The sequence below is a fragment of the Somniosus microcephalus genome, chromosome 7, assembly GCF_052327205.1.
Source record: "Somniosus microcephalus isolate GS21.2 chromosome 7, FLI_Smic_1.0, whole genome shotgun sequence".
In the NCBI taxonomy this organism is placed as follows: Eukaryota; Metazoa; Chordata; class Chondrichthyes; order Squaliformes; family Somniosidae; genus Somniosus; species Somniosus microcephalus.
In genome coordinates, this window is record NC_140993.1 from 6909150 (window position 1) to 6934233 (window position 25084).

General features: G+C 50.3%; 1 protein-coding gene across 6 annotated transcripts in view; it reads right to left on the bottom strand.

Annotated features, from left to right (window-relative positions):
• The window catches only part of LOC147114478 (anion exchange protein 2-like), a 410117-nt gene that overhangs the window by 72122 nt on the left and 312911 nt on the right, over positions 1 to 25084 (bottom strand). For all 6 annotated transcript variants that reach the window (XM_085992182.1, XM_085992177.1, XM_085992179.1 and 3 more), the window contains 3 exons: positions 23935 to 24140; positions 10146 to 10282; positions 5587 to 5767 (listed from right to left, as the gene is read on the bottom strand). In XM_085992182.1, coding sequence (XP_085848308.1) covers positions 5587 to 5767; positions 10146 to 10282; positions 23935 to 24140 — 524 coding nt within the window. The remainder of the gene's footprint in view (positions 1 to 5586; positions 5768 to 10145; positions 10283 to 23934; positions 24141 to 25084) is intronic.

The following is a 25084-nucleotide window of genomic DNA, read 5'->3' on the forward strand; positions in this document are numbered from 1 at the left end:
CACTTGGTCCCTTCCTCCAAATCGTTAATATAGATTGTAATAAAGAGTTGGGGTCCCAGCACTGGCCTCTGCGGAACACCACTAGTTACTGATTGCCAACCCGAGAATAAACCATTTATCCCAACTCTCTGTTTTCTGTTAGATAGCCAATCTTCCACCCATGCCAGTATATTACCCCCAATCCCATGATTTTTTATCTTGTGCAGTAATCTTTTGTGTGGCACCTTGTCAAATGCCTTTTGGAAGTCCAAATACACCACATCCACTGGTTCCCCTTTATCCACCCTGTTTGTTACGTCCTCAAAGAATTCGAGCAAATTTGTCAAACATGACTTCCCCTTCATAAAACCATGCTGACTCTGTCCAATTAAATTATGCTTATCCAAATGTCCTGTTACTGCTTCCTTAATAATGGACTCCAACATTTTACCAACCACAGATGTTAGGCTAACTGGTCTATAGTTTCCAGTCTTTTGTCTACCTCCCTTTTTAAATAAGTGCATTACATTAGCAGTTTTCCAATCTGCTGGGACCTTTCCTGAATCCAGGGAGTTTTGGAAAATTACCACCAATGCATCCGCAATCCCTACCACTACTTTTCTCAAGACCCTAGGATGTAAGCCATCAGGTCCAGGGGATTTATCCGCCTTTAGTCCCATTATCTTACCGAGTACCACCTCCTTAGTGATTTTAATCGTGTTCAGCTCCTCCCCCCCTATCGCCCCCTGTTTGTCCAGTGTTGGGATATTTTTAGTGTCCTCTACTGTAAAGACTGATACAAAATATTTGTTCAGCGTCTTTGCCATCTCCATGTTCCCCACCACTAATTTCCTGGTCTCGTCCTCTAAGGGACCAACATTCATTTTAGCCACCCTTTTTCTTTTTATATAACTGTAGAAACTCTTGCTATCTGTTTTTATATTTTTTGCTAGTTTACTTTCATAATCTATCTTCCCTTTCTTAATTAATCTTTTAGTTATTCTTTGCTGGCTTTTAAATGCTTCCCAATCTTCTATCCTCCCACTAGATTTGGCTACTTTATATGCCCTTGTTTTCAGTCGGATACTATCCTTTATTACTTTACTTAGCCACGGATGGCTGTCTTTTCTTTTACGCCCCTTTTTCCTCAGTGGAATATATTTTTCTTGAAAGTTGTGAAATATCTCCTTGAATGTACACCACTGCTCATGTACCGTCTTACACCTTAATCTATTTTCCCAGTCCACTTTAGTCAACTCTGCTCTCATACCTTCATAGTCTCCTTTATTTAAGCTCAGTATGCTGGTTTGAGGTCCAACTCTCTCACCCTCCAACCGAATTTGGAATTCAACCATGTTATGGTCACTCATTCCAAGGGGATCCTTTACTAGGACATTTTTTATAAATCCTGTCTCATTACACAGGACCAGATCTAAGATTGCCTACCCCCTGGTTGGTTCAGTAACATACTGCTCAAGGAACCCGTCCCTAATGCACTCTATGAACTCTTCCTCAAGGCTGCCCTGCCCAATTTGATTTGTCCAGTCAATATGAAAGTTAAAATCCCCCATGATTATAGCTGTTCCCTTATTACAAGCCCCAACTATTTCCTGATTTATGCTCCGACCAATAGAGTTGCAACTGTTAGGAGGCCTATAGACTACGCCCACTAGTGACTTTTTCCCCTTATTATTCCTTATCTCCACCCAAACTGTTTCACTATCCTGATCCTTTGACCCAATATCATTTCTCACTATTGCAGTGATTCCATCCTTTATTAACATAGCCACCCCACCTCCCTTTCCTTCCTGTCTATCCTTCCTAATTGTCAAATACCCCTGGATGTTTAGTTCCCAGTCATGGTCACCTTGCAGCCATGTTTCTGTAATGGCCACCAGATCATACCCATGTGTAGTTATTTGTACCGTCAACTCGTCTATTTTGTTACGAATGCCGCGTGCATTCAGATAAAGAACTTTTAAATATGTTTTGTGACAATTTATTCCTGCTTTTACCCCCTTTACTACTTTACCTTTATCTTTATACATTCTGTCCCTTCCTGACACGCTCTGGTTTTTAATTCCCCCACTGCTACCCTGCTCTATTGCCTTCTCCGCTGACATTTTTATTTTTTGCTCTCTTGAAACCTACCCCCCACTAATTAGTTTAAAGCCCTCTCTACAGCCCTAGTTATTCGATTCGCCAGGATTCTAGTCCCAGCACTGGCCAAGTGAAGTCCGTCCCAACGGAACAGCTCTCTCCTGTCCCAGTACTGATGCCAGTGTCCCAGGAAGCAAAACCCATTTCTCCCACACCAGTCTTTGAGCCGCGCATTTAACTTTCCCATCCAGGGCCATAAATACTCCCATCCAGGGCCATAAATACTCCCATCCAGGGCCATAAATACTCCCATCCAGTGCCTTAAATACTCCAATCCAGTGCCTTAAATACTCCCATCCAGTGCCATAAATACTCTCATCCAGGGCCATAAATACTCCCATCCAGTGCCATAAATACTCCCATCCAGGGCCATAAATACTCCAATCCAGGGCCATAAATACTCCCATCCAGGGCCATAAATACTCCCATCCAGGGCCATAAATACTCCCATCCAGTGCCATAAATACTCCCATCCAGGGCCATAAATACTCCCATCCAGGGTCATAAATACTCCCATCCAGGGCCATAAATACTCCCATCCAGGGCCATAAATACTCCCATCCAGGGTCATAAATACTCCCATCCAGGACCATAAATACTCCCATCCAGTGTTTCTGACTGTATCTCTACTGATGTTAATCCAGCTCCCTCACAATGTCACTCAGTAACCCCTCTCCCCCAGCACCCTGTGTTACTGTCTGTATCTCTACTGATGTTAATCCAGCTCCCTCACACTGTCACTCAGTAACCCCTCTCCCCCAGCTCCCTGTCTCACTGACTGTATCTCTACTGACGTTAATCCAGCTCCCTCACACTGTCACTCAGTAACCCCTCTCCCCCAGCGCCCTGTGTCACTGACTGTATCTCTACTGACGTTAATCCAGCTCCCTCACACTGTCACTCAGTAACCCCTCTCCCCCAGCGCCCTGTGTTACTGACTGTATCTCTACTGATGTTAATCCAGCTCCCTCACACTGTCACTCAGTAACCCCTCTCCCCCAGCACCCTGTGTCACTGACTGTATCTCTACTGATGTTAATCCAGCTCCCTCACACTGTCACTCAGTAACCCCTCTCCCCCAGCGCCCTGTGTCACTGACTGTATCTCTACTGATGTTAATCCAGCTCTCTCACACTGTCACTCAGTAAACTCTCTCCCCAGCGCCCTGTGCTACTGACTGTATCTCTACTGATGTTAATCCAGCTCCCTCACACTGTCACTCAGTAACCCCTCTCCCCCAGCGCCCTGTGTTACTGACTGTATCTCTACTGATGTTAATCCAGCTCCCTCACACTGTCACTCAGTAACCCCTCTCCCCCAGCGCCCTGTGTCACTGACTGTATCTCTACTGACGTTAATCCAGCTCCCTCACACTGTCACTCAGTAACCCCTCTCCCCCAGCGCCCTGTGTCACTGACTGTATCTCTACTGATGTTAATCCAGCTCCCTCACACTGTCACTCAGTAAACTCTCTCCCCAGCGCCCTGTGTTACTGACTGAGTCTCTACTGATGTTAATCCAGCTCCCTCACACTGTCACTCAGTAACCCCTCTCCCCCAGCGCCGTGTTACTGACTGTATCTCTACTGATGTTAATCCAGCTCCCTCACACTGTCACTCAGTAAACTCTCTCCCCAGCACCCTGTGTTACTGACTGTATCTCTACTGATGTTAATCCAGCTCCCTCACACTGTCACTCAGTAACTCCTCTCCCCAGCGCCCTGTGTTACTGACTGTATCTCTACTGATGTTAATCCAGCTCCCTCACACTGTCACTCAGTAACCCCTCTCCCCCAGCGCCGTGTCACTGACTGTATCTCTACTGATGTTAATCCAGCTCCCTCACACTGTCACTCAGTAACCCCTCTCCCCCAGCACCCTGTGTTACTGACTGTATCTCTACTGACGTTAATCCAGCTCCCTCACACTGTCACTCAGTAACCCCTCTCCCCCAGCGCCCTGTGTCACTGACTGTATCTCTACTGATGTTAATCCAGCTCCCTCACACTGTCACTCAGTAAACTCTCTCCCCAGCGCCCTGTGTTACTGACTGAGTCTCTACTGATGTTAATCCAGCTCCCTCACACTGTCACTCAGTAACCCCTCTCCCCCAGCGCCGTGTTACTGACTGTATCTCTACTGATGTTAATCCAGCTCCCTCACACTGTCACTCAGTAACCCCTCTCCCCCAGCGCCGTGTTACTGACTGTATCTCTACTGATGTTAATCCAGCTCCCTCACACTGTCACTCAGAAACCCCTCTCCCCCAGCATCCTGTGTTACTGACTGTATCTCTACTGATGTTAATCCAGCTCCCTCACACTGTCACTCAGTAACCCCTCTCCCCCAGCACCCTGTGTTACTGACTGTATCTCTACTGATGTTAATCCAGCTCCCTCACACTGTCACTCAGTAAACTCTCTCCCCAGCACCCTGTGTTACTGACTGTATCTCTACTGATGTTAATCCAGCTCCCTCACACTGTCACTCAGTAAACTCTCTCCTCAGCGCCCTGTGTTACTGACTGTATCTCTACTGATGTTAATCCAGCTCCTTCACACTGTCACTCAGTAACCCCTCTCCCCCAGCACCCTGTGTTACTGACTGTATCTCTACTGATGTTAATCCAGCTCCCTCACACTGTCACTCAGTAACCCCTCTCTCCCCAGCACCCTGTGTTACTGACTGTATCTCTACTGATGTTAATCCAGCTCCCTCACACTGTCACTCAGTAAACTCTCTCCCCAGCACCCTGTGTTACTGACTGTATCTCTACTGATGTTAATCCAGCTCCCTCACACTGTCACTCAGTAACCCCTCTCCCCCAGCACCCTGTGTTACTGACTGTATCTCTACTGATGTTAATCCAGCTCCCTCACACTGTCACTCAGTAACTCCTCTCCCCAGCGCCCTGTGTTACCGACTGTATCTCTACTGATGTTAATCCAGCTCCCTCACACTGTCACTCAGTAACCCCTCTCCCCAGTGCCCTGTGTTACTGACTGTATCTCTACTGATGTTAATCCAGCTCCCTCACACTGTCACTCAGTAACCCCTCTCCCCCAGCTCCCTGTGTTACTGACTGTATCTCTACTGATGTTAATCCAGCTCCCTCACACTGTCACTCAGTAACCCCTCTCCCCCAGCTCCCTGTGTTACTGACTGTATCTCTACTGATGTTAATCCAGCTCCCTCACACTGTCACTCAGTAACCCCTCTCCCCCAGCTCCCTGTGTTACTGACTGTATCTCTACTGATGTTAATCCAGCTCCCTCACACTGTCACTCAGTAACCCCTCTCCCCCAGCTCCCTGTGTTACTGACTGTATCTCTACTGATGTTAATCCAGCCTCCTCACATGGCGTGGATCAGTAATTTGTCTCAGACAGTCCCACGTCACTGCAGTTCTAGTCGCAATGCATTACACCGAGATGCGCCTACAGGTTTACCGTGTGCTATTGTCTTCCTGAGCTCCAGCAAGCTTCGGAAGCTGAGCGAAGCCACATGCGGCTTTCCCCAGCGATCCGTTTCCTCTTCCACATCCTCCTCAAACTTGATCCACCTGGCCGTTTCCTTCCACTGCATCTCGTGGTTCTTATCCATCGTCAACTCGTTCAGTTCGACGAACACCTGAGCAAAAATACAGCGAGAAACCATTATGCTCCGGTTACTACACACTTAGCCTCAACGACACAACCCAAAGCCCCCGTCAACGACCCAAAGATACGACTCAACACCATCCCGTCAACGGCCCAAAGATACGACTCAACACCATCCCATCAACGGCCCAAAGATACGACTCAACACCATCCCGTCAACGACTGAAAGATACGACTTAACACCATCCCATCAACGGCCCAAAGATACGACTCAACACCATCCTGTCAACGACTGATACGACTCGACACCATCCCATCAACGGCCCAAAGATACGACTCAACACCATCCCATCAATAACTGAAAGATACGACTCAACACCATCCCATCAACGGCCCAAAGATACGACTCAACACCATCCCGTCAACGACTGAAAGATACGACTCAACACAATCCCGTCAACGACCCAAAATACGACAACACCATCCCGTCAATGACTGAAAGATACGACTCAACACCATCCCGTCAACTACCCAAAGATACGACTCAACACCATCCCGTCAACGGCCCAAAGATACGACTCAACATCATCCCGTCAACTACCCAAAGATACGACTCAACACCATCCCGTCAACGGCCCAAAGATACGACTCAACATCATCCCGTCAACTACCCAAAGATACGACTCAACACCATCCCGTCAACTACCCAAAGATACGACTCAACACCATCCCGTCAACGGCCCAAAGATACGACTCAACATCATCCCGTCAACTACCCAAAGATACGACTCAACACCATCCCGTCAACGGCCCAAAGATACGACTCAACACCATCCCGTCAACGGCCCAAAGATACGACTCAACACCATCCCGTCAACTACCCAAAGATACGACTCAACACCATCCCGTCAACGGCCCAAAGATACGACTCAACATCATCCCGTCAACTACCCAAAGATACGACTCAACACCATCCCGTCAACGGCCCAAAGATACGACTCAACACCATCCTGTCAACAGCCCAAAGATACGACTCAACACCATCCTGTCAACAGCCCAAAGATACGACTCAACACCATCCCGTCAACGGCCCAAAGATACGACTCAACACCATCCTGTCAACAGCCCAAAGATACGACTCAACACCATCCCGTCAACGGCCCAAAGATACGACTCAACACCATCCTGTCAACAGCCCAAAGATACGACTCAACACCATCCCGTCAACGGCCCAAAGATACGACTCAACACCATCCCAAAGATACGACTCAACACCATCCCGTCAACGACTGAAAGATACGACTCAACACCATCCCGTCAACGGCTCAAAGATACGACTCAACACCATCCCGTCAACGACTGAAAGATACGACTCAACACCATCCTGTCAACGGCTCAAAGATACGACTCAACACCATCCCATCAACGACTGAAAGATACGACTCAACACCATCCCATCAACGGCCAAAAGATACGACTCAACACCATCCCATCAACGGCCCAAAGATACAACTCAACACCATCCCGTCAACGACTGAAAGATACGACTCAACACCATCCCGTCAATGACTGAAAGATACAACTCAACACCATCACGTCAACGACCCAAAGATACGACTCAACACTTCCCGTCAACTACCCAAAGATACAACTCAACACCATCCTATCAACGGCCCAAAGATACGACTCAACACCCACCCTGGTCAGATAAACAAAGACAAACCCAATCCCACATACTCAGCGACTCAAATCCAAAGCTCCCACCCACAGTGCACAGCCCATTGCCCCAATGTGACAGCCTGATTAATGCTGCATTTATACGAGAGCGCTGGCACTGTATCGAATTTGCTCTAACTCCACCATTTACCAGTCCTGTCCACCTTGAGGACCAGTGGCTGTGGCTGACAACGCTGGGAACTGTATATCGCTGTTTTAGCCACAGCAGACTGACTTAGGGTTCAGCCTGCCTATATAACCCTTGCTGCCCCTCAGCAGACATGGGAGCTGATCAGAAAATAAAAAGCTGCGACTGCAAAGCATCGTCCACACAAGTAGGTTTGCACGTCCGGTGGTCAGTGCTCTGGAATCTGTCTCGCAATATAAAGGGAGTGGATTCCAGATCACTGCGAGCTCACTCCTGTCCGATAAACTCACCACAAAATATTGCAAGTCAAACATCATCAGTTGCTCAGCTGCTGTCGTTTTAAGTGAAACCCTTCGAAGTCCGCTGGTGGGGTCAGTGAGCTCGGGAAGCAGCTGATCAACAGGCAGCAGCAGAGCTCCAGGTTTGATCCAGGGTCTGTGCGAATTATCTGATCGCCAGTGCAGTGTCCTTGGTTTAGGGAGTAGGAAGATCAGCCAGGGCCCCACCCGTTTGCTTTCAACCAATCCCTATTGAAAAGTGTACAGGGGTGGAGTCTGGATGATGAGGGCTTTAGTGAGACCACACCTGGAGTACTGTGCACAGTTTTTGTCTTATCTGAGGAAGGACATACTTGCCTTAGAGGCGGTGCAATGAAGGTTCACGAGATTGATTGCTGAGATGAGGGGGCTGTCCTATGAGGAGAGATTGAGTAGAATGGGCCGATACTCTCTGGAGTTTAGAAGAATGAGAGGTGATCTCATTGAAACATACAAGATTCTGAAGGGATTGACAGGGTAGATGCTGAGAGATTGTTTCCCCCTGGCTGGAGAGTCTCGAACTAGGGGGCATAGTCTCAGGATAAGGGGTCGGCCATTTAAGACTGAGATGAGGAAGAATTTCTTCACTCAGAGGGTTGTGAATCTTTGGAATTCTCTACCCCAATGCCTGTGAATAATCGTTGAGTATAGTCAAGGCTGAGATCGATAGATTTTTGGACTCTAGGGGAATCAAGGGATATGGGGATCGGGCGGGAAAGTGGAGTTGATGTCGAAGATCAGCCATGGTCTTATTGAATGGCGGAGCAGGCTCGAGGGGCTGTATGGTCTACCCTTGCTCGAGGGCACATGTGACCTACTCCTGCTCCTACATAAGAGCCTAAGAAATAGGAGCAGGAGTCGGCCATACAGCCCCTCGAGCCTGCTCCGCCATTCAATAAGATCATGGCTGATCTTCGACCTCAACTCCACTTTCCTGCACTATCCCCATATCCCTTGATTCCCTTAATATCCAAAAATCTATCGCTCTCTGTCTTGAATATTAATTTCTGTCCTAATTCTTATGTTCTTATGTTCACAGCAGCAATGACCTTCCCCCCGCCTCTCCCGTCACCCATGATTAAATAGCCAACTGACACACACCGTCGGTCGGTTCTAGGACCACTGCTTTTCTTGATATTTTCTCTATATTAATGACTTGGACGTGGGTGTACAGGGCACAATTTCAAAATTTGCAGATGACACAAAACTTGGAAGTATAGTGAACAGTGAGGAGGAGAGTGATAGACTTCAGCAAGACACAGACAGGCTGGTGGAATGGGCAGACACGTGGCAGATGAAATTTAACACAGAAAAGTGCAAAGTGATACATTTTGGTAGAACGAGCAGAGGCAATATAAACTAAAGGGTACAATCCTAAAGAGGGTGCATGAACAGAGAGACCTGGGGGTATGTGCACAAATCATTGAAGGTGGCAGGGCAGGTCGAGAAAGCAGTTAAAAAGACTTACGGGATCCTGGGCTTCATAAATAGAGGTATAGAGTACAACAGCAAGGAAGTTATGATGAACCTGCATAAAACACTGGTTCGGCCCCAACTGGAGTATTGTGTCCAATTCTGGGCACCGCACTTTAGGAAGGATGTGAAGGCCTTAGAGAGGGTGCAGAAAAGATTTCCGAGAATGATTCCAGGAATGAAGGACTTCAGTTACGTTGCTAGACTGGAGAAGCTGGGGTTGTTCTCCTTGGAGCAGAGAAGACTGAGAGGAGATTTGATAGAGGTGTTCAAAATCATGAGGGGTCTGGACAGAGTAGATAGAGAGAAACTGTTCCCATTGGTGGAAGGGTCGAGAACCAGAGGACACAGATTTAAGGTGATTGGCAAAAGAACCAAAGGTGACATGAGGAAAAACTTTTTTACACAGCGAGTGGTTAGGATCTGGAATGCACTGCCTGAAAGGGTGGTGGAGGCAGATTCAATCACGGCTTTCAAAAGGGAATTGGATAAGTATCTGAAGGAAAGAAATTTGCAGGGCTACGGGGAAAGGGCGGGGGAGTGGGACTAGCTGAAGTGCTCTTGCAGAGAGCCGGCACAGGCTCGACGGGCCGAATGGCCTTCTTCCGTGCTGTTACCATTCTATGATTCTACACATGAATAACAGCCACTTGGACAAGAGGGGCCCTGGCAACGTACCTCAAGTAACGAGTCAACGCCTTCAGGAGAGGAGGGGGACTAAATTACGAGAGAAAGTAATAAGCATCGGAATGTACCTCATGTGGCTGGCGATCAGCCTTCTTGGCCTTGGGGTAGAGCTCGGATTGGTCTTTTCCCACATGTACAATGCTGCCCTTCGTGCTCCTTCTGACCAAGTGCCGTCGGACCCCGGGAACATCCTCAAACCGGTGACCTGCGGATAGAAGGAACAGTCACATCCACGATTCCCAATGTCCTTTTGAGGTCACAACCTGACCAGTTGGGAATCTCTTAATACATCTGCCAGTAACCCAGAACTAGTACTGCATAGAATTTACAGCAGAGAAACAGGCCATTCGGCTCAATCGGTCCGTGCTGGTGTCTGGTTTACTCCACAAGTTGAAACATCTTCTCTACGTCTACCCTATCGAACCCCTTCAGAATTTTAAAAAACCTCAATCAGGTTACTCCTCCGTCTTCTCTTCTAGAGAAAAGAGCCCCAACCTGTTCAGCCACTATTACGGTCACTTACTGACCAGTGACCGGCCCCGGCTGCTCAGTAATCCACAACCAGCCGTGTGTTACTGGGTATAACACTCCTGTATATAATAACACACCGTGTGTTACTGGGTATAACACTGTATATATTATATAACACACCGTGTGTTAGTGGGTATAACACTCCTATATATATTAAATAACACACCGTGTGTTACTGGGTATAACACTCCTATATATATTAAATAACACACCGTGTGTTAGTGGGTATAACACTCCTATATATATTAAATAACACACCGTGTGTTAGTGGGTATAACACTGTATATATTATATAATAACACAGCGTGTGTTACTGGGTATAACACTCCTATATATTAAATAACACACCGTGTGTTACTGGGTATAACACTGTATATATTATATAATAACACACCGTGTGTTAGTGGGTATAACACTGTATATATTAAATAACACACCGTGTGTTACTGGGTATAACATTCTGTATATATTATATAACACACCGGGCTAGATTTTCAGTATAGACAGTTTTGGGGCGCTAACCTTAGCGCCCGCCCGAAGTTAGCGCCCGCCCCAAAGTAGCGCCCCGTTGCCGGAAATTCAGTGGCTTCGCCCTAAGAGGTTGGTGGAGCGCTAAAAGAGGCGTTCCACTACTATCTTTAGGCGCTAAGCCGGCGGTGCAGAGCGCAACACCCGAGCTCGGGTGCAGCGCACGGCAGACACTCTGGTGCCAGTGAGCTCTTAAAGGGGAAGGGTGCATGTGTTTTTTTCAAAGGCAGGAGGAGTGCCCTTTAATTTGCGCTCCCCAGGGTGTGTTGCGTTCCATTTTACAAACGCTCTGGACGCCAGCCGCACAATGGGGCAGTCCGACTGAAGTTTGTATTCGGGGCGGCCAAAGGGCGTTGCACGAGGATGTGACGTCATTTTCTGCGCGCGCATCCGGGCGGCCGCTAAACTTTGCGCCAGCGGGCAACTTAATTTGGGGCGGGGCGCAAACTGCGCTGCGCCCGGGCGCTACACGCATAGTGCCCGAAAATCACTTCTCTTAAGGCGCTAACTGCTGGCGCAAGCAACTGAAAATCTAGCCCACCGTGTGTTACTGGGTATAACGCTCCTGTATATATTATAAATAACGCACCGTGTGTTACTGGGTATAACACTCCTGTATATATTATATATATATAACACACCGTGTGTTAGTGGGTATAACACTCCTGTATATATTAAATAACACACCGTGTGTTACTGGGTATAACATTCTGTATATATTATATAACACAGTGTGTGTTACTGGGTATAACGCTCCTGTATATATTATAAATAACACACCGTGTGTTAGTGGGTATAACACTCTGTATATATATTATATAATAACACACCGTGTGTTACTGGGTATAACATTCTGTATATATTATATAATAACACACCGTGTGTTACTGGGTATAACACTGTATATATTATATAATAACACACCGTGTGTTAGTGGGTATAACACTCCTGTATATATTAAATGACACACCGTGTGTTACTGGGTATAACATTCTGTATATATTATATAATAACACAGTGTGTGTTACTGGGTATAACGCTCCTGTATATATTATAAATAACACACCGTGTGTTAGTGGGTATAACACTCTGTATATATTATATAATAACACACCGTGTGTTAGTGGGTAGAACACTCCTGTATACAATTGCTTATTCAGAACATGGTGCATTGAAACATTGTTAATCCCTTACAATTTGACTTCTACTTAGAAAGTATTCAGTATTCTAAATCTGGAGAAAATCTGTTTTATCTGGATCCCAATTAGAAAGTGTTGATGTGTTTGGAGAGGTGCTGTCAGTGATCAGCATCAGTCACTCTCACCTCGGGGCGACAACTGCCATCAGGCTGAAGGGAAAGAAGATAGCAGGATAGTTCTGGATGGGGAAGGCCATTCGGCCCATCTTAAATCATTCATCCAGATAGATCCCAACGCCCTGCTCCCCTGCAACATCCAACAGTGCAGCACTGGAGTGTCAGCCCTAGATTATGGGCTTGAGTCTCTGGACCGGTGCTTGAACACACGACCGTCTGCCTCAGAGGAGAGAGGGCTATCACTGAGCCACGCTGACACTATAACTGCTCTTACTTCCCCGGGGTCAGAGGAGGGGGAATATTCGTCCTGGATTCCCAGTTCTGCCGCAGAGTGCACGTTGGGAGAGGGGAGGCTCAGGATTGGCCAGCACCCACTATCTTTGCCCGCACTGGGGGTTACGGGCGCCCTCCAGCCGCAGGCCAGTGAGGGGACTGGGTAAAAACAAAACCAGTTTTTAAAGAAAGACAAAACCTGCTGCAAATTCAAATTTCCATTTGAAATATTTAGCCTATGAGGAGCAGCAACCTGCAACCGACCAAACGAGGAAAAGGAAACCGAGCAGCTGCCCTAGGCTAGAAGAGCACTCACCTGGTTTCTCAGCAGAAACGCTGGCAGCTGCGGGCATTGATCGCGAGACACGCAGGCTGCAGGAAATCACCTGGGACAATCCAGCAGCAAGGATGGAAGCACTGAACAGTCCGGCCAAAATCAGCAGTGAACAGTCCAGAAACACGGACACACGGTGTGGTCAGTCCAGAAACACGGACACACGGTGTGGTCAGTCCAGAAACACGGACACACGGTGTGGTCACTCCAGAAACACGGACACACGGTGTGGTCAGTCCAGAAACACGGACACACGGTGTGGTCAGTCCAGAAACACGGGCACACGGTGTGGTCAGTCCAGAAACAAGGGCACATGGTGTGGTCAGTCCAGAAACACGGGCACACGGTGTGGTCAGTCCAGAAACACGGACACACGGTGTGGTCAGTCCAGAAACAAGGGCACATGGTGTGGTCAGTCCAGAAACACGGGCACACGGTGTGGTCAGTCCAGAAACAAGGGCACATGGTGTGGTCAGTCCAGAAACATGGGCACACGGTGTGGTCAGTCCAGAAACAAGGGCACATGGTGTGGTCAGTCCAGAAACACGGACACACGTTGTGGTCAGTCCAGAAACACAGGCACACGGTGTGGTCAGTCCAGAAACACGGACACACCCTTGTGGTCAGTCCAGAAACACAGGCACACGGTGTGGTCAGTCCAGAAACACGGACACACGTTGTGGTCAGTCCAGAAACAAGGACACACGGTGTGGTCAGTCCAGAAACACAGACACACGGTGTGGTCAGTCCAGAAACACGGACACACGGTGTGGTCAGTCCAGAAACATGGACACACGGTGTGGTCAGTCCAGAAACACGGACACACGGTGTGGTCAGTCCAGAAACACGGACACACGGTGTGGTCAGTCCAGAAACACGGACACACGGTGTGGTCAGTCCAGAAACACGGGCACACGGTGTGGTCAGTCCAGAAACACGGACACACGGTGTGGTCAGTCCAGAAACACGGACACACGGTGTGGTCAGTCCAGAAACACGGACACAGTGTGGTCAGTCCAGAAACACGGACACACGGAGTGGTCAGTCCAGAAACACGGACACACGGTGTGGTCAGTCCAGAAACACGGACACACGGTGTGGTCAGTCCAGAAACACGGACACACGGTGTGGTCAGTCCAGAAACACGGACACACGGTGTGGTCAGTCCAGAAACACGGACACACGGTGTGGTCAGTCCAGAAACACGGACACACGGAGTGGTCAGTCCAGAAACACGGACACACGGAGTGGTCAGTCCAGAAACACGGACACACGGTGTGGTCAGTCCAGAAACACGGACACACGGTGTGGTCAGTCCAGAAACACGGACACACGGTGTGGTCAGTCCAGAAACACGGACACACGGTGTGGTCAGTCCAGAAACACGGACACACGGTGTGGTCAGTCCAGAAACACGGACACACGGAGTGGTCAGTCCAGAAACACGGACACACGGTGTGGTCAGTCCAGAAACACGGACACACGGAGTGGTCAGTCCAGAAACACGGACACACGGAGTGGTCAGTCCAGAAACACGGACACACGGAGTGGTCAGTCCAGAAACACGGACACACGGAGTGGTCAGTCCAGAAACACGGACACACGGAGTGGTCAGTCCAGAAACACGAACACACGGTGTGGTCAGTCCAGAAACACGGACACACGGTGTGGTCAGTCCAGAAACACGGACACACGGAGTGGTCAGTCCAGAAACACGGACACACGGAGTGGTCAGTCCAGAAACACGGACACACGGAGTGGTCAGTCCAGAAACACGGACACACGGTGTGGTCAGTCCAGAAACACGGACACACGGTGTGGTCAGTCCAGAAACACGGACACACGGAGTGGTCAGTCCAGAAACACGGACACACGGTGTGGTCAGTCCAGAAACACGGACACACGGTGTGGTCAGTCCAGAAACACGAACACACGGAGTGGTCAGTCCAGAAACACGGACACACGGAGTGGTCAGTCCAGAAACACGGACACACGGAGTGGTCAGTCCAGAAACACGGACACACGGAGTGGTCAGTCCAGAAACACGGACACACGGAGTGGTCAGTCCAGAAACACGGACACACGGTGTGGTCAGTCCAGAAACACGGACACACGGTGTGGTCAGTCCAGAAACACGGACACACGGTGTGGTCAGTCCAGAAACACGGACACACGGTGTGGTCAGTCCAGAAACACGGACACACGGTGTGGTCAGTCCAGAAACACGGACACACGGTGTGGTCAGTCCAGAAACACGGACACACGGTGTGGTCAGTCCAGAAACACGGACACACGGTGTGGTCAGTCCAGAATCACGGACACACGGAGCGGTCAGTCCAGAAACACGGACACACCGTGTGGTCAGTCCTGGAGAAGGTCTTCCTTGGCACTGATGGCTCCGGGTTAAGTAATAACTGAATGATAGAGAATGCACACTGGAGGCTGCAACAACCCAAAATACTGAACTCTGAGAACAATCCAATCCAAACCACAATACACAGACCCGTCTCCTTTTATTCATAAACAAAAGGACAATCTGCAGACACAACCAGTAGATCTCCAATTTCATGCAGAACAGTTCCTAGCCTACAATATTCTCTTAAATAAATGCAAACTTGTATAATCAGGAGATGGAATTGTGTATGGAAGGCGGTGTTGCAGTCACTGAAGGGTTAAGTGGGGGGAGTTAGACAGGTTGGACTGGTTACAAAACCAGAGAGACTGCAAAATGAGAGAGCATGGAATGGGCTGAGAGAGAATGATAGCGTAACTAAAATGCATCTTACAGTGAGCTGACTCAGCAAGGGAGGGGGCAGGTCTGGAGGGAGAATAATAATCTCATGAAATAAAAACAGAAAATGCTGGAAATACTCAGCAAGTCAGGCAGCATCTGTGGAGAGAGAAACGGAGTTAACGATTCAGGTCGATGACCTTTCATTAGAACCAGGATCTGATGGCGATTGGGGGTGGGGAAGGTGCGGGATGAAGTTGAAGGAAGAGTCAAGTAGGAGACAGCTGAAGACGTCTCTGAGGGCTTAATGGTAAACGCATCAACCGGGGGGGAATGAGCTAAACCATAAGACCCAGGTTGGACGCTGATGGAAACAGCCTGGACGAAACAGTTGATGTCAGAGCCCCTGTGCTAGGGAAGAGGTGGGGAAAAAATCATCCAGGCTTTCCTACAGAAACAAAGAAGGTTACAGCACAGGAGGAGGCCACCTGAAAGGAGAAAAAGAAAGCCTTGCATTTCTATAGCGCCAATCACGGGTCCAGGATGTCCCAAAGTGCTTTACAGCCAGTGAAGCTCTTTTGAAGTGTAGTCACTGTTGCAATGTAGGAAATGCGGCAGCCAATTTGCACACAGCAAGCTCACAGCAATGTGATAATGACCAGGTAATCTGTTTTAGTGATGTTGACTGAGGGAATAAATACTGGCCAGGTCCCCGGGGAGAACTCCCCTGCTCTTCTTTGAAATAGTGCTATAGGATCTTTTACATCCACCCGAGAGGGCAGATGGGGCTTCAGTTTAAGGTCTCATCTGAAGTACTGCTCCTCCGACAGTGCAGCGCTCCCTCAGTACTGCCCCTCCGACAGTGCAGCGCTCCCTCAGTACTGCCCCTCCGACAGTGCAGCGCTCCCTCAGTACTGCCCCTCCGATAGTGCAGCGCTCCCTCAGTACTGCCCCTCCGACAGTGCAGCGCTCCCTCAGTACTGCCCCTCCGACAGTGCAGCGCTCCCTCAGTACTGACCCTCCGACAGTGCGGCGCTCCCTCAGTACTGCTCCTCCGACAGTGCAGCGCTCCCTCAGTACTGCCCCTCCGACAGTGCAGCGCTCCCTCAGTACTGCCCCTCCGACAGTGCAGCGCTCCCTCAGTACTGCCCCTCCGACAGTACAGCCCTCCCTCAGTACTGCCCCTCCGACAGTGCAGCGCTCCCTCAGTACTGCCCCTCCGACAGTGCAACGCTCCCTCAGTACTGCCCCTCCGACAGTGCAGCGCTCCCTCAGTACTGCCCCTCCGACAGTGCAGCGCTCCCTCAGTACTGCCCCTCCGACAGTGCGGCGCTCCCTCAGTACTGCCCCTCCGACAGTGCTGCGCTCCCTCAGTACTGCCCCTCCGACAGTGCGGCGCTCCCTCAGTACTGCCCCTCCGACAGTGCTGCGCTCCCTCAGTACTGCCCCTCCGACAGTGCGGCGGTCCCTCAGTACTGCCCCTCCGACAGTGCGGCACTCCCTCAGTACTGCCTCTCCGACAGTGCAGCACCCCCTCAGTACTGTCCCTCCGACAGTGCGGCGCTCCCTCAGTACTGCCCCTCCGACAGTGCGGCGCTCCCTCAGTACTGCCCCTCCGACAGTGCGGCGCTCCCTCAGTACTGCCCCTCCGACAGTGCCGCGCTCCCTCAGTACTGCCCCTCCGACAGTGCGGCGCTCCCTCAGTACTGCCCCTCCGACAGTGCAGTGCTCCCTCAGTGCTGCACTGGAGTGTCATCCTAGATTTTTGTGCTCAAGTGTCTGGAGTGGGACTTGAACCCACAACCTTCTGGTTCAGAGGCGAGTGCTACCCACTCAGCCACAGCTGAAAACTGGGCTTAAGGGCTGTAGTTTGGATACCCCGTGAAGCACCAGAGCAGACAGTAGTGCAAGCGTGCTGGTGCAGAGTTCTAATCCCAGCATGGCAAGTTACACAGGAACTACAGCCGACACCTCGTCTGTACTGGTTCTTTGATACAGCAATCTAAAACTACTCACCCCATAGCCCTGTATCAATCCCAAACTAATCCCACTGCCCCGCTCTCTCCCCATAGCCCTGTATCAATCCCAAACTAATCCCACTGCCCCGCTCTCTCCCCATAGCCCAGTATCAATCCCAAACTAATCCCACTGCCCCGCTCACTCCCCATAGCCCTGTATCAATCCCAAACTAATCCCACTGCCCCGCTCTCTCCCCATAGCCCTGTATCAATCCCAAACTAATCCCACTGCCCTGCTCTCTCCCCATAGCCCTGTATCAATCCCAAACTAATCCCACTGCCCTGCTCTCTCCCCATAGCCCTGTATCAATCCCAAGCTAACCCCACTGCCCCGCTCTCTCCCCATAGCCCTGTATCAATCCCAAACTAATCCCACTGTCCCGCTCTCTCCCCATTGCGCTGTATCAATCCCAAACTAATCCCACTGCCCCGCTCTCTCCCCATAGCCCTGTATCAATCCCAAACTAATCCCACTGTCCTGCTCTCTCCCCATTGCGCTGTATCAATCCCAAACTAATCCCACTGCCCCGCTCACTCCCCATAGCCCTGTATCAATCCCAAACTAATCCCACGGCCCCGCTCTCTCCCCATTGCGCTGTATCAATCCCAAACTAATCCCACTGCCCCGCTCACTCCCCATAGCCCTGTATCAATCCCAAACTAATCCCACTGCCCTGCTCTCCCCATAGCCCTGTATCAATCCCAAACTAATCCCACTGCCCCGCTCACTCCCCATAGCCCTGTATCAATCCCAAACTAATCCCACTGCCCCACTCTCTCCCCATAGCCCTGTATCAATCCCAAACTAATCCCACTGCTCCGCTCACTCCCCATAGCCCTGTATCAATCCCAAACTAATCCCACTGCCCCGCTCTCTCCCCATTGCGCTGTATCAATCCCAAACTAATCCCACTGCCCTGCTCTCTCCCCATAGCCCTGTATCAATCCCAAACTAATCCCACTGCCCCACTCACTCCCCATTGCGCTGTATCAATCCCAAACTAATCCCACTGTCCCGCTCTCTCCCCATTGCGCTGTATCAATCCCAAACTAATCCCACTGCCCCGCTCACTCCCCATAGCCCTGTATCAATCCCAAACTAATCCCACGGCCCCGCTCTCTCCCCATTGCGCTGTATCGATCCCAAACTAATCCCACTGCCCCGCTCACTCCCCATAGCCCTGTATCAATCCCAAACTAATCCCACTGCCCTGCTCTCTCCCCATAGCCCTGTATCAATCCCAAACTAATCCCACTGCCCCGCTCACTCCCCATAGCCCTGTATCAATCCCAAACTAATCCCACTGCCCCACTCTCTCCCCATAGCCCTGTATCAATCCCAAACTAATCCCACTGCTCCGCTCACTCCCCATAGCCCTGTATCAATCCCAAACTAATCCCACTGCCCCGCTCTCTCCCCATTGCGCTGTATCAATCCCAAACTAATCCCACTGCCCCGCTCTCCCCATAGCCCTGTATCAATCCCAAACTAATCCCACTGCCCCGCTCTCCCCATAGCCCTGTATCAATCCCAAACTAATCCCACTGCCCCGCTCTCTCCCCATAGCCCTGTATCAATCCCAAACTAATCCCACTGCCCAGCTCTCTCCTCCAGCCCTGTGTCTTCCTCTGCTTCAAATATTTATCCAGCTTTCCTTTTATAAGAAGCGATGGTCTCTGCCTCACCCACTCCCTGTGGCAAAGCATTCCAAACTCCAACAACCCTCCGTGTAGAGGAATTTCCCCGAACCTCTCTCCTCACTCTGTGACAATTTTAAGTTGATGGCCCCTTGTCACTGACTCCCCAGCCAGAGGATATAATCTCTCTCTATCAAAACCCTTCATGATTCCAGGCTGCTGAACTGACCACTCTGGGAGTTTATTCCTCACTTCGACCACTCTTGGTGTCAAGAACATCCCGCTATCAGTCCTACAGTTACCCTGGTTCTACTCCTGCACTTTAATTTTAGTAATATTCCAGGTTTACCTTGTCTGTACCATATCTTGTATCCCTCTATGGAAAGTGGTCCACGTTGTCCAAGGCCTTGTCGTGGATTTTGATAATCGGGGGGCAGTACTGTGTGGCGGGGGCAGGTTGGTAGAGGACCTTTTGACTTACGGATGTTTAGTGTAAGGCCCATGCTCTCGTACGCTTTGGTGAAGGTGTTGACGATGGTTTGGAGTTCGACCTCCGAGTGTGCGCAGACGCAAGCATCGTCTGCATACTGTAATTTGACGACGGAGAATGGGACAACCTTGGATCTGGACTGGAGGCGACGAAGATTGAACAGTTTCCTGTTTGTTCTGTAAATTAGCTCCACTCCAGCGGGGAGCTTACTGAGGGTGAGATGGAGCATTGCAGCAAGGAAGATCGAGAAGAGCGTTGGTGCAATGACACAGCCTTGCTTGACCCCGGTCCATACATGAATTGGGTCTGTGGTGGAACCGTTGGTCAGGATCACCGCTTGCATGTTGTCGTGAAGCAGGCGGCGGATATTGACAAACTTTTGAGGACAGCCGAATTTGTGGAGGACACTCCATAATCCCTCACGGCTGACAGTGTCGAAGGCCTTTTTGAGATCAAAGTTGGTGCTGATCCCTGCATTTCTCTTGTAATTGACGTGCGGTGAAGATCATGTCCATTGTGCCCCTTAGTGGGCGGAATCCGCATTGCGACTCTGGGAGGAGCTCTTCGGCCACTGGGAGAAGGTGACTGAGGAGAATTCTTGCAATGACTTTCCCTGTGGCAGACAGCAGAGAAACTCCTCTGTAATTACCGCAATCGGACTTGTCACCTTTCTCGGGAGCCTACTGTCAACAAGGGCAGACGTTGACGACAAAGTCCAACATCGCCTTCAGTGTGCCAGTGCAGCCTTCGGTCGCCTGAGGAAGAGAGTGTTTGAAGACCAGGACCTCAAACCCGGCACTAAGCTCATGGTCTACAGAGCAGCAGTGATACCCGCCCTGCTGTATGCCTCAGAGACATGGACCATGTACAGCAGGCACCTCAAAGCACTGGAGAGGTACCGCCAACGTTGCCTCCGCAAGATTCTGCAAATCCATTGGCAGGATAGGCGCACCAATGTCAGTGTTCTCGCTCAGGCCAACATCCCCAGCATCGAAGCTTTGACCACGCTCGATCAGCTCCGATGGACGGGTCACATCATCCGCATGCCCGATACGAGACTCCCAAAACAAGCGCTCTACTCGGCGCTCTGACGCGGCAAGAGAGCCCCAGGTGGGCAGAGGAAACGCTTCAAGGACACCCTCAAAGCCTCCTTGAAAAAGTGCAACATCCCCACCGACAACTGGGAATCCCTGGCCCAAGACTGCACAAAGTGGAGGAGAAGCATCCGGGAAGGCACCGAACACCTCGAGTCTCTTCGCCAGGAGCAAGCGGAAGCCAAGCGCAGGCAGCACAAGGAGCGCACGTCAACCCAAGCACCCCACCCACCCGCCCCTTCAACCACCGTCTGCCCCACCTGTGACAGAGACTGTAGGTCCCACATTGGACTCATCAGTCACCTGAGAACTCATTTTTAGTGTGGAAGCAAGTCATCCTCGGTTCAGAGAGACTGCCTAAGAAGAAGAAGAAGATCCCTCTATAAGGTCACCTCCAGGCTGAAACGCTCGAGTCTCTCCGGTCTTCTCTGGCACCTCACACCGGCAACATTGGGAATGGGCCTCACGGCACTGCTTCCAACAGGAGCCCATTGCATCAGCATGCTTGTGATTTACTGCGACTTCACACATTACCATCACAGTAACAAGCTACCAATTAACTAGAGACAAGATGAGGACAGCACCCAGGTGCAGTTTAAACACCCGAGGCTGTTGTCATTGTACTGACAGTGTCTGGTGTGTCCAGTTTCTCTTGGTTCCTTACCTGAGAACATTCCTCAGCACATTCTGACCAAATACAGCAAGGCAAACACCACACTTGCATTTATATAGCACCATTAACGCAATAAAATGTCCCAAAGCACTTCACGGGAACGTTATCAAACAAAGTTTGACACCGAGCCACATAAGGAGATATTAGAGCAAGTGACCAAAAGCTTGGTCAAAGAGGTCAGTTTTAAGGAGTGTCTTAAAGGAGGAGAGAGTGGGAGAGATTTAGGGAGGGAATTCCAGAGCTTAGGGGCCCAGGGTGCTGAATGCACGGCCGCCAATGGTGGAGCAATGAAAATTGGGGAGGTGCAAGAGGTCAGAATTGGAGGAGCACAGAGATCTGAGAGTTGTAGGGCTGGAGAACGTAGAGAGATAGGGAGGGGTGAGGCCATGGAGGGATTTGAAAACAAGGATGAGAATTTTAAGATCGAGGCGTTGCCGGACTGAGAGTCAATGGCAGATCCTCAGGATGGAAGCCACATGAGTATTCAGAGTGCGTAAAATTACCAGATTTATTCAATTCAATTTCACATGGACTTGAAGGGTTAAATTAGGAGGACAGGTTGCATAAACTTGGCCCATATTCCCTTGAGTTTAGAAGGCTGAGAGATGATCTAATTGAGGTGTTTAAAATAATGAAGGTAGACACAGAGAAACTATTTCCTCTGGTGGGGGGAATCCAGAACAAGGGGTCACAATTTTAAAATTAGAGCCAGGCCGTTAGGGGTGCTGTCAGGAAGCACTTTTTCACACAAAGGGTAGTGGAAATCTAAACTCTCTCCCTCAAAAGACTGTGGATGCTGGGGGGAGGGGGCAATTGAAGAGAAGTAGGGGAGTTCTCCCCGGTGTCCAGGCCAGTATTTATCCCTCAACCAACATCACTAAAATCAGATTATTTGGTCATTATCACAATGCTGTTTGTGGGACCTTGTAATGTAGGAATTCTGCGCATAGCAACAGTGTCTAACACTTCAAAAGTACTTAATAAAGCGCTTTAGGATGCCCTGAGGTCGTGAAGGGTCCTTTTTAAATGCAAGTCTTTCTTATTTCAGGCAATCCAGCCCAGGAAGCATAGTCTATCTGTGCTTAGGTTGCTGATTACTGGTCTGTCCTGTTTGAATGTCAAAGGCCGAGAGGTTTGGGAATGGCTGTTTGTTTAGGGCCAGTACCTTGTTGTTTGACAAACGCTAAATCAGACACCAAGATCTGTTAGTATCAGTAACTGTAGATACGTATCAATTAATGGGAGCAGCGATTTAAACTTTATATATGGCCCATGATGCTCCAGGTGCTAACCCCAAGCAGTCAAGAATGTGAAGACCCTTCTCTCCATTCATGGCCAGTGTGCCCTGTGAAATCATGGATTACATTTTCCACTGCCTTCGCGACACACTCAATCAGGCTCAGCCGCACTGAGCCAATACAGGAGGATACAACTAAGAGGAGGTTGCAATCAATCTGTACTGGGTTCAGGTCAGACCCACTTTGAGCACTGTGTCCAGTTCTGGACAGACCCACCTTGAGCACTGTGTCCAGTTCTGGTCAGACCCACCTTGAGCACTGTGTCCAGTTCTGGTCAGACCCACCTTGAGCACTGTGTCCAGTTCTGGTCAGACCCACCTTGAGTACTGTGTCCAGTTCTGGTCAGACCCACCTTGAGCACTGTGTCCCGTTCTGGTCAGACCCACCTTGAGCACTGTGTCCAGTTCTGGTCAGACCCACCTTGAGCACTGTGTCCAGTTCTGGTCAGACCCACCTTGAGCACTGTGTCCAGTTCTGGTCAGACCCACCTTGAGCACTGTGTCCAGTTCTGGTCAGACCCACCTTGAGCACTGGGTCCAGTTCTCTTGCTCAGCACTCCCCGGTGTCAATGCCACCCCCCCCCCCTCGGTGTCAATACCACTCCCCCGGTGTCAATGCCAGCACCTTCGGTGTCAATGCCTCTCCCCCGGTGTCAATGCCACTCCCCGGGTGTCAATGCCACTCCCCGGTGTCAATGCCAGCCCCCCCGGGTGTCAATGCCACTCCCCCGGTGTCAATGCCTCTCCCCCGGTGTCAATGCCTCTCCCCCGGTGTCAATGCCACTCCCCCGGTGTCAATGCCACTCCGCCGGTGTCAATGCCACTCCCCCGGGTGTCAATGCCACTCCCCCAGTGTCAATGCCAGCCCCCCCCGGGTGTCAATGCCAGCCCCCCCCGGGTGTCAATGCCACTCTCCCGGTGTCAATGCCACTTACTTTTCATATAGTCAAGGTCAGCCACCGCCAGCATCTCTGCCTCCAGCTCATCGGTCGGTATCTTTTGGAACTTGGCCTCGTCCACCGTGGTCTGGCTCCCGATCCGTCGCCGCTCCTTTAGGTCGTAACTACTGCGATGCGCCAGCGGTGACTTCAGTAGGGCGCGGTTCTCCTCCAGCGTACAATGTGCGCCAGCCGTCGCACCCCTGGAAACACACGTTGGAGAGAACACTGAAGGCACTTCAAATGGTGACTCGGGATCACACGGGGTCCAGACTCCCTCCACTGTCCACTTACAGCACCTCACAAACCCCCACCCCCACCTCCACCTCCTAGAAGGACAAGGGCAGCAGGCGCACGGGAACACCACCACCTCCACGTTCTCCTCCAAATCACACACCACCCCGACTTAGAAATATAGCGGCCGTTCCTTCATCATCGCTGGGTCAAAATCCTGGAACTCCCTACCTTAAATTATGAGGACAGGTTGCATAGACTAGGCTTATATTCCCTTCTGTATAGAAGACTGAGGGGTGGTCTAATCGAGGTGTTTAAAATGATGAAAGGGTTTGATAGGGTGGAGAGAGAGAAACTATTTCCTCTGGTGGGAGCATCCAGAGCAAGGGGGCAGAACCTTGAAATTAGAGCCAGGCCGTTCAGGGGTGATGTCAGGAAGCACTTGTTCACACAAAGGGTGGTGGAAATCTGGAACTCTCCCCCAAAAGGCTGTTGAGACTGCGGGTCCATTGAAAATGTCAAAACTGAGAGTGATCGATTTTTGTTGGGTAAGGGTATCAAGAGATATGGAGCAAAGGCGGGTAAGTGCTCGAGGTGGTCTTACAGCTTTACCGGGGGGAGCGGGGGACGAAGCCCTGGGGGAGAGCGCGGTTTACGAGAGACGGATCTGGCGTGTATTCCAATATCAGCAGCGGCGAGTTCTGGCCCAAGCACCTAGCGTGCTGCAGGAGTGTACACCACTCGAATTCAGGCTGGATGGGTCGTCACTGCAACCCCACCCCGCCCCAGGCATGGGAATAAACTGCAGCTCCACCCCCACCCTTATAGATTAGGTGCTGACTATTAGAATCTGTAATCTGTTGATCTTGGACTGATTGCAGGTAAATGCCTCACTTGTCACAATGTTTATAAT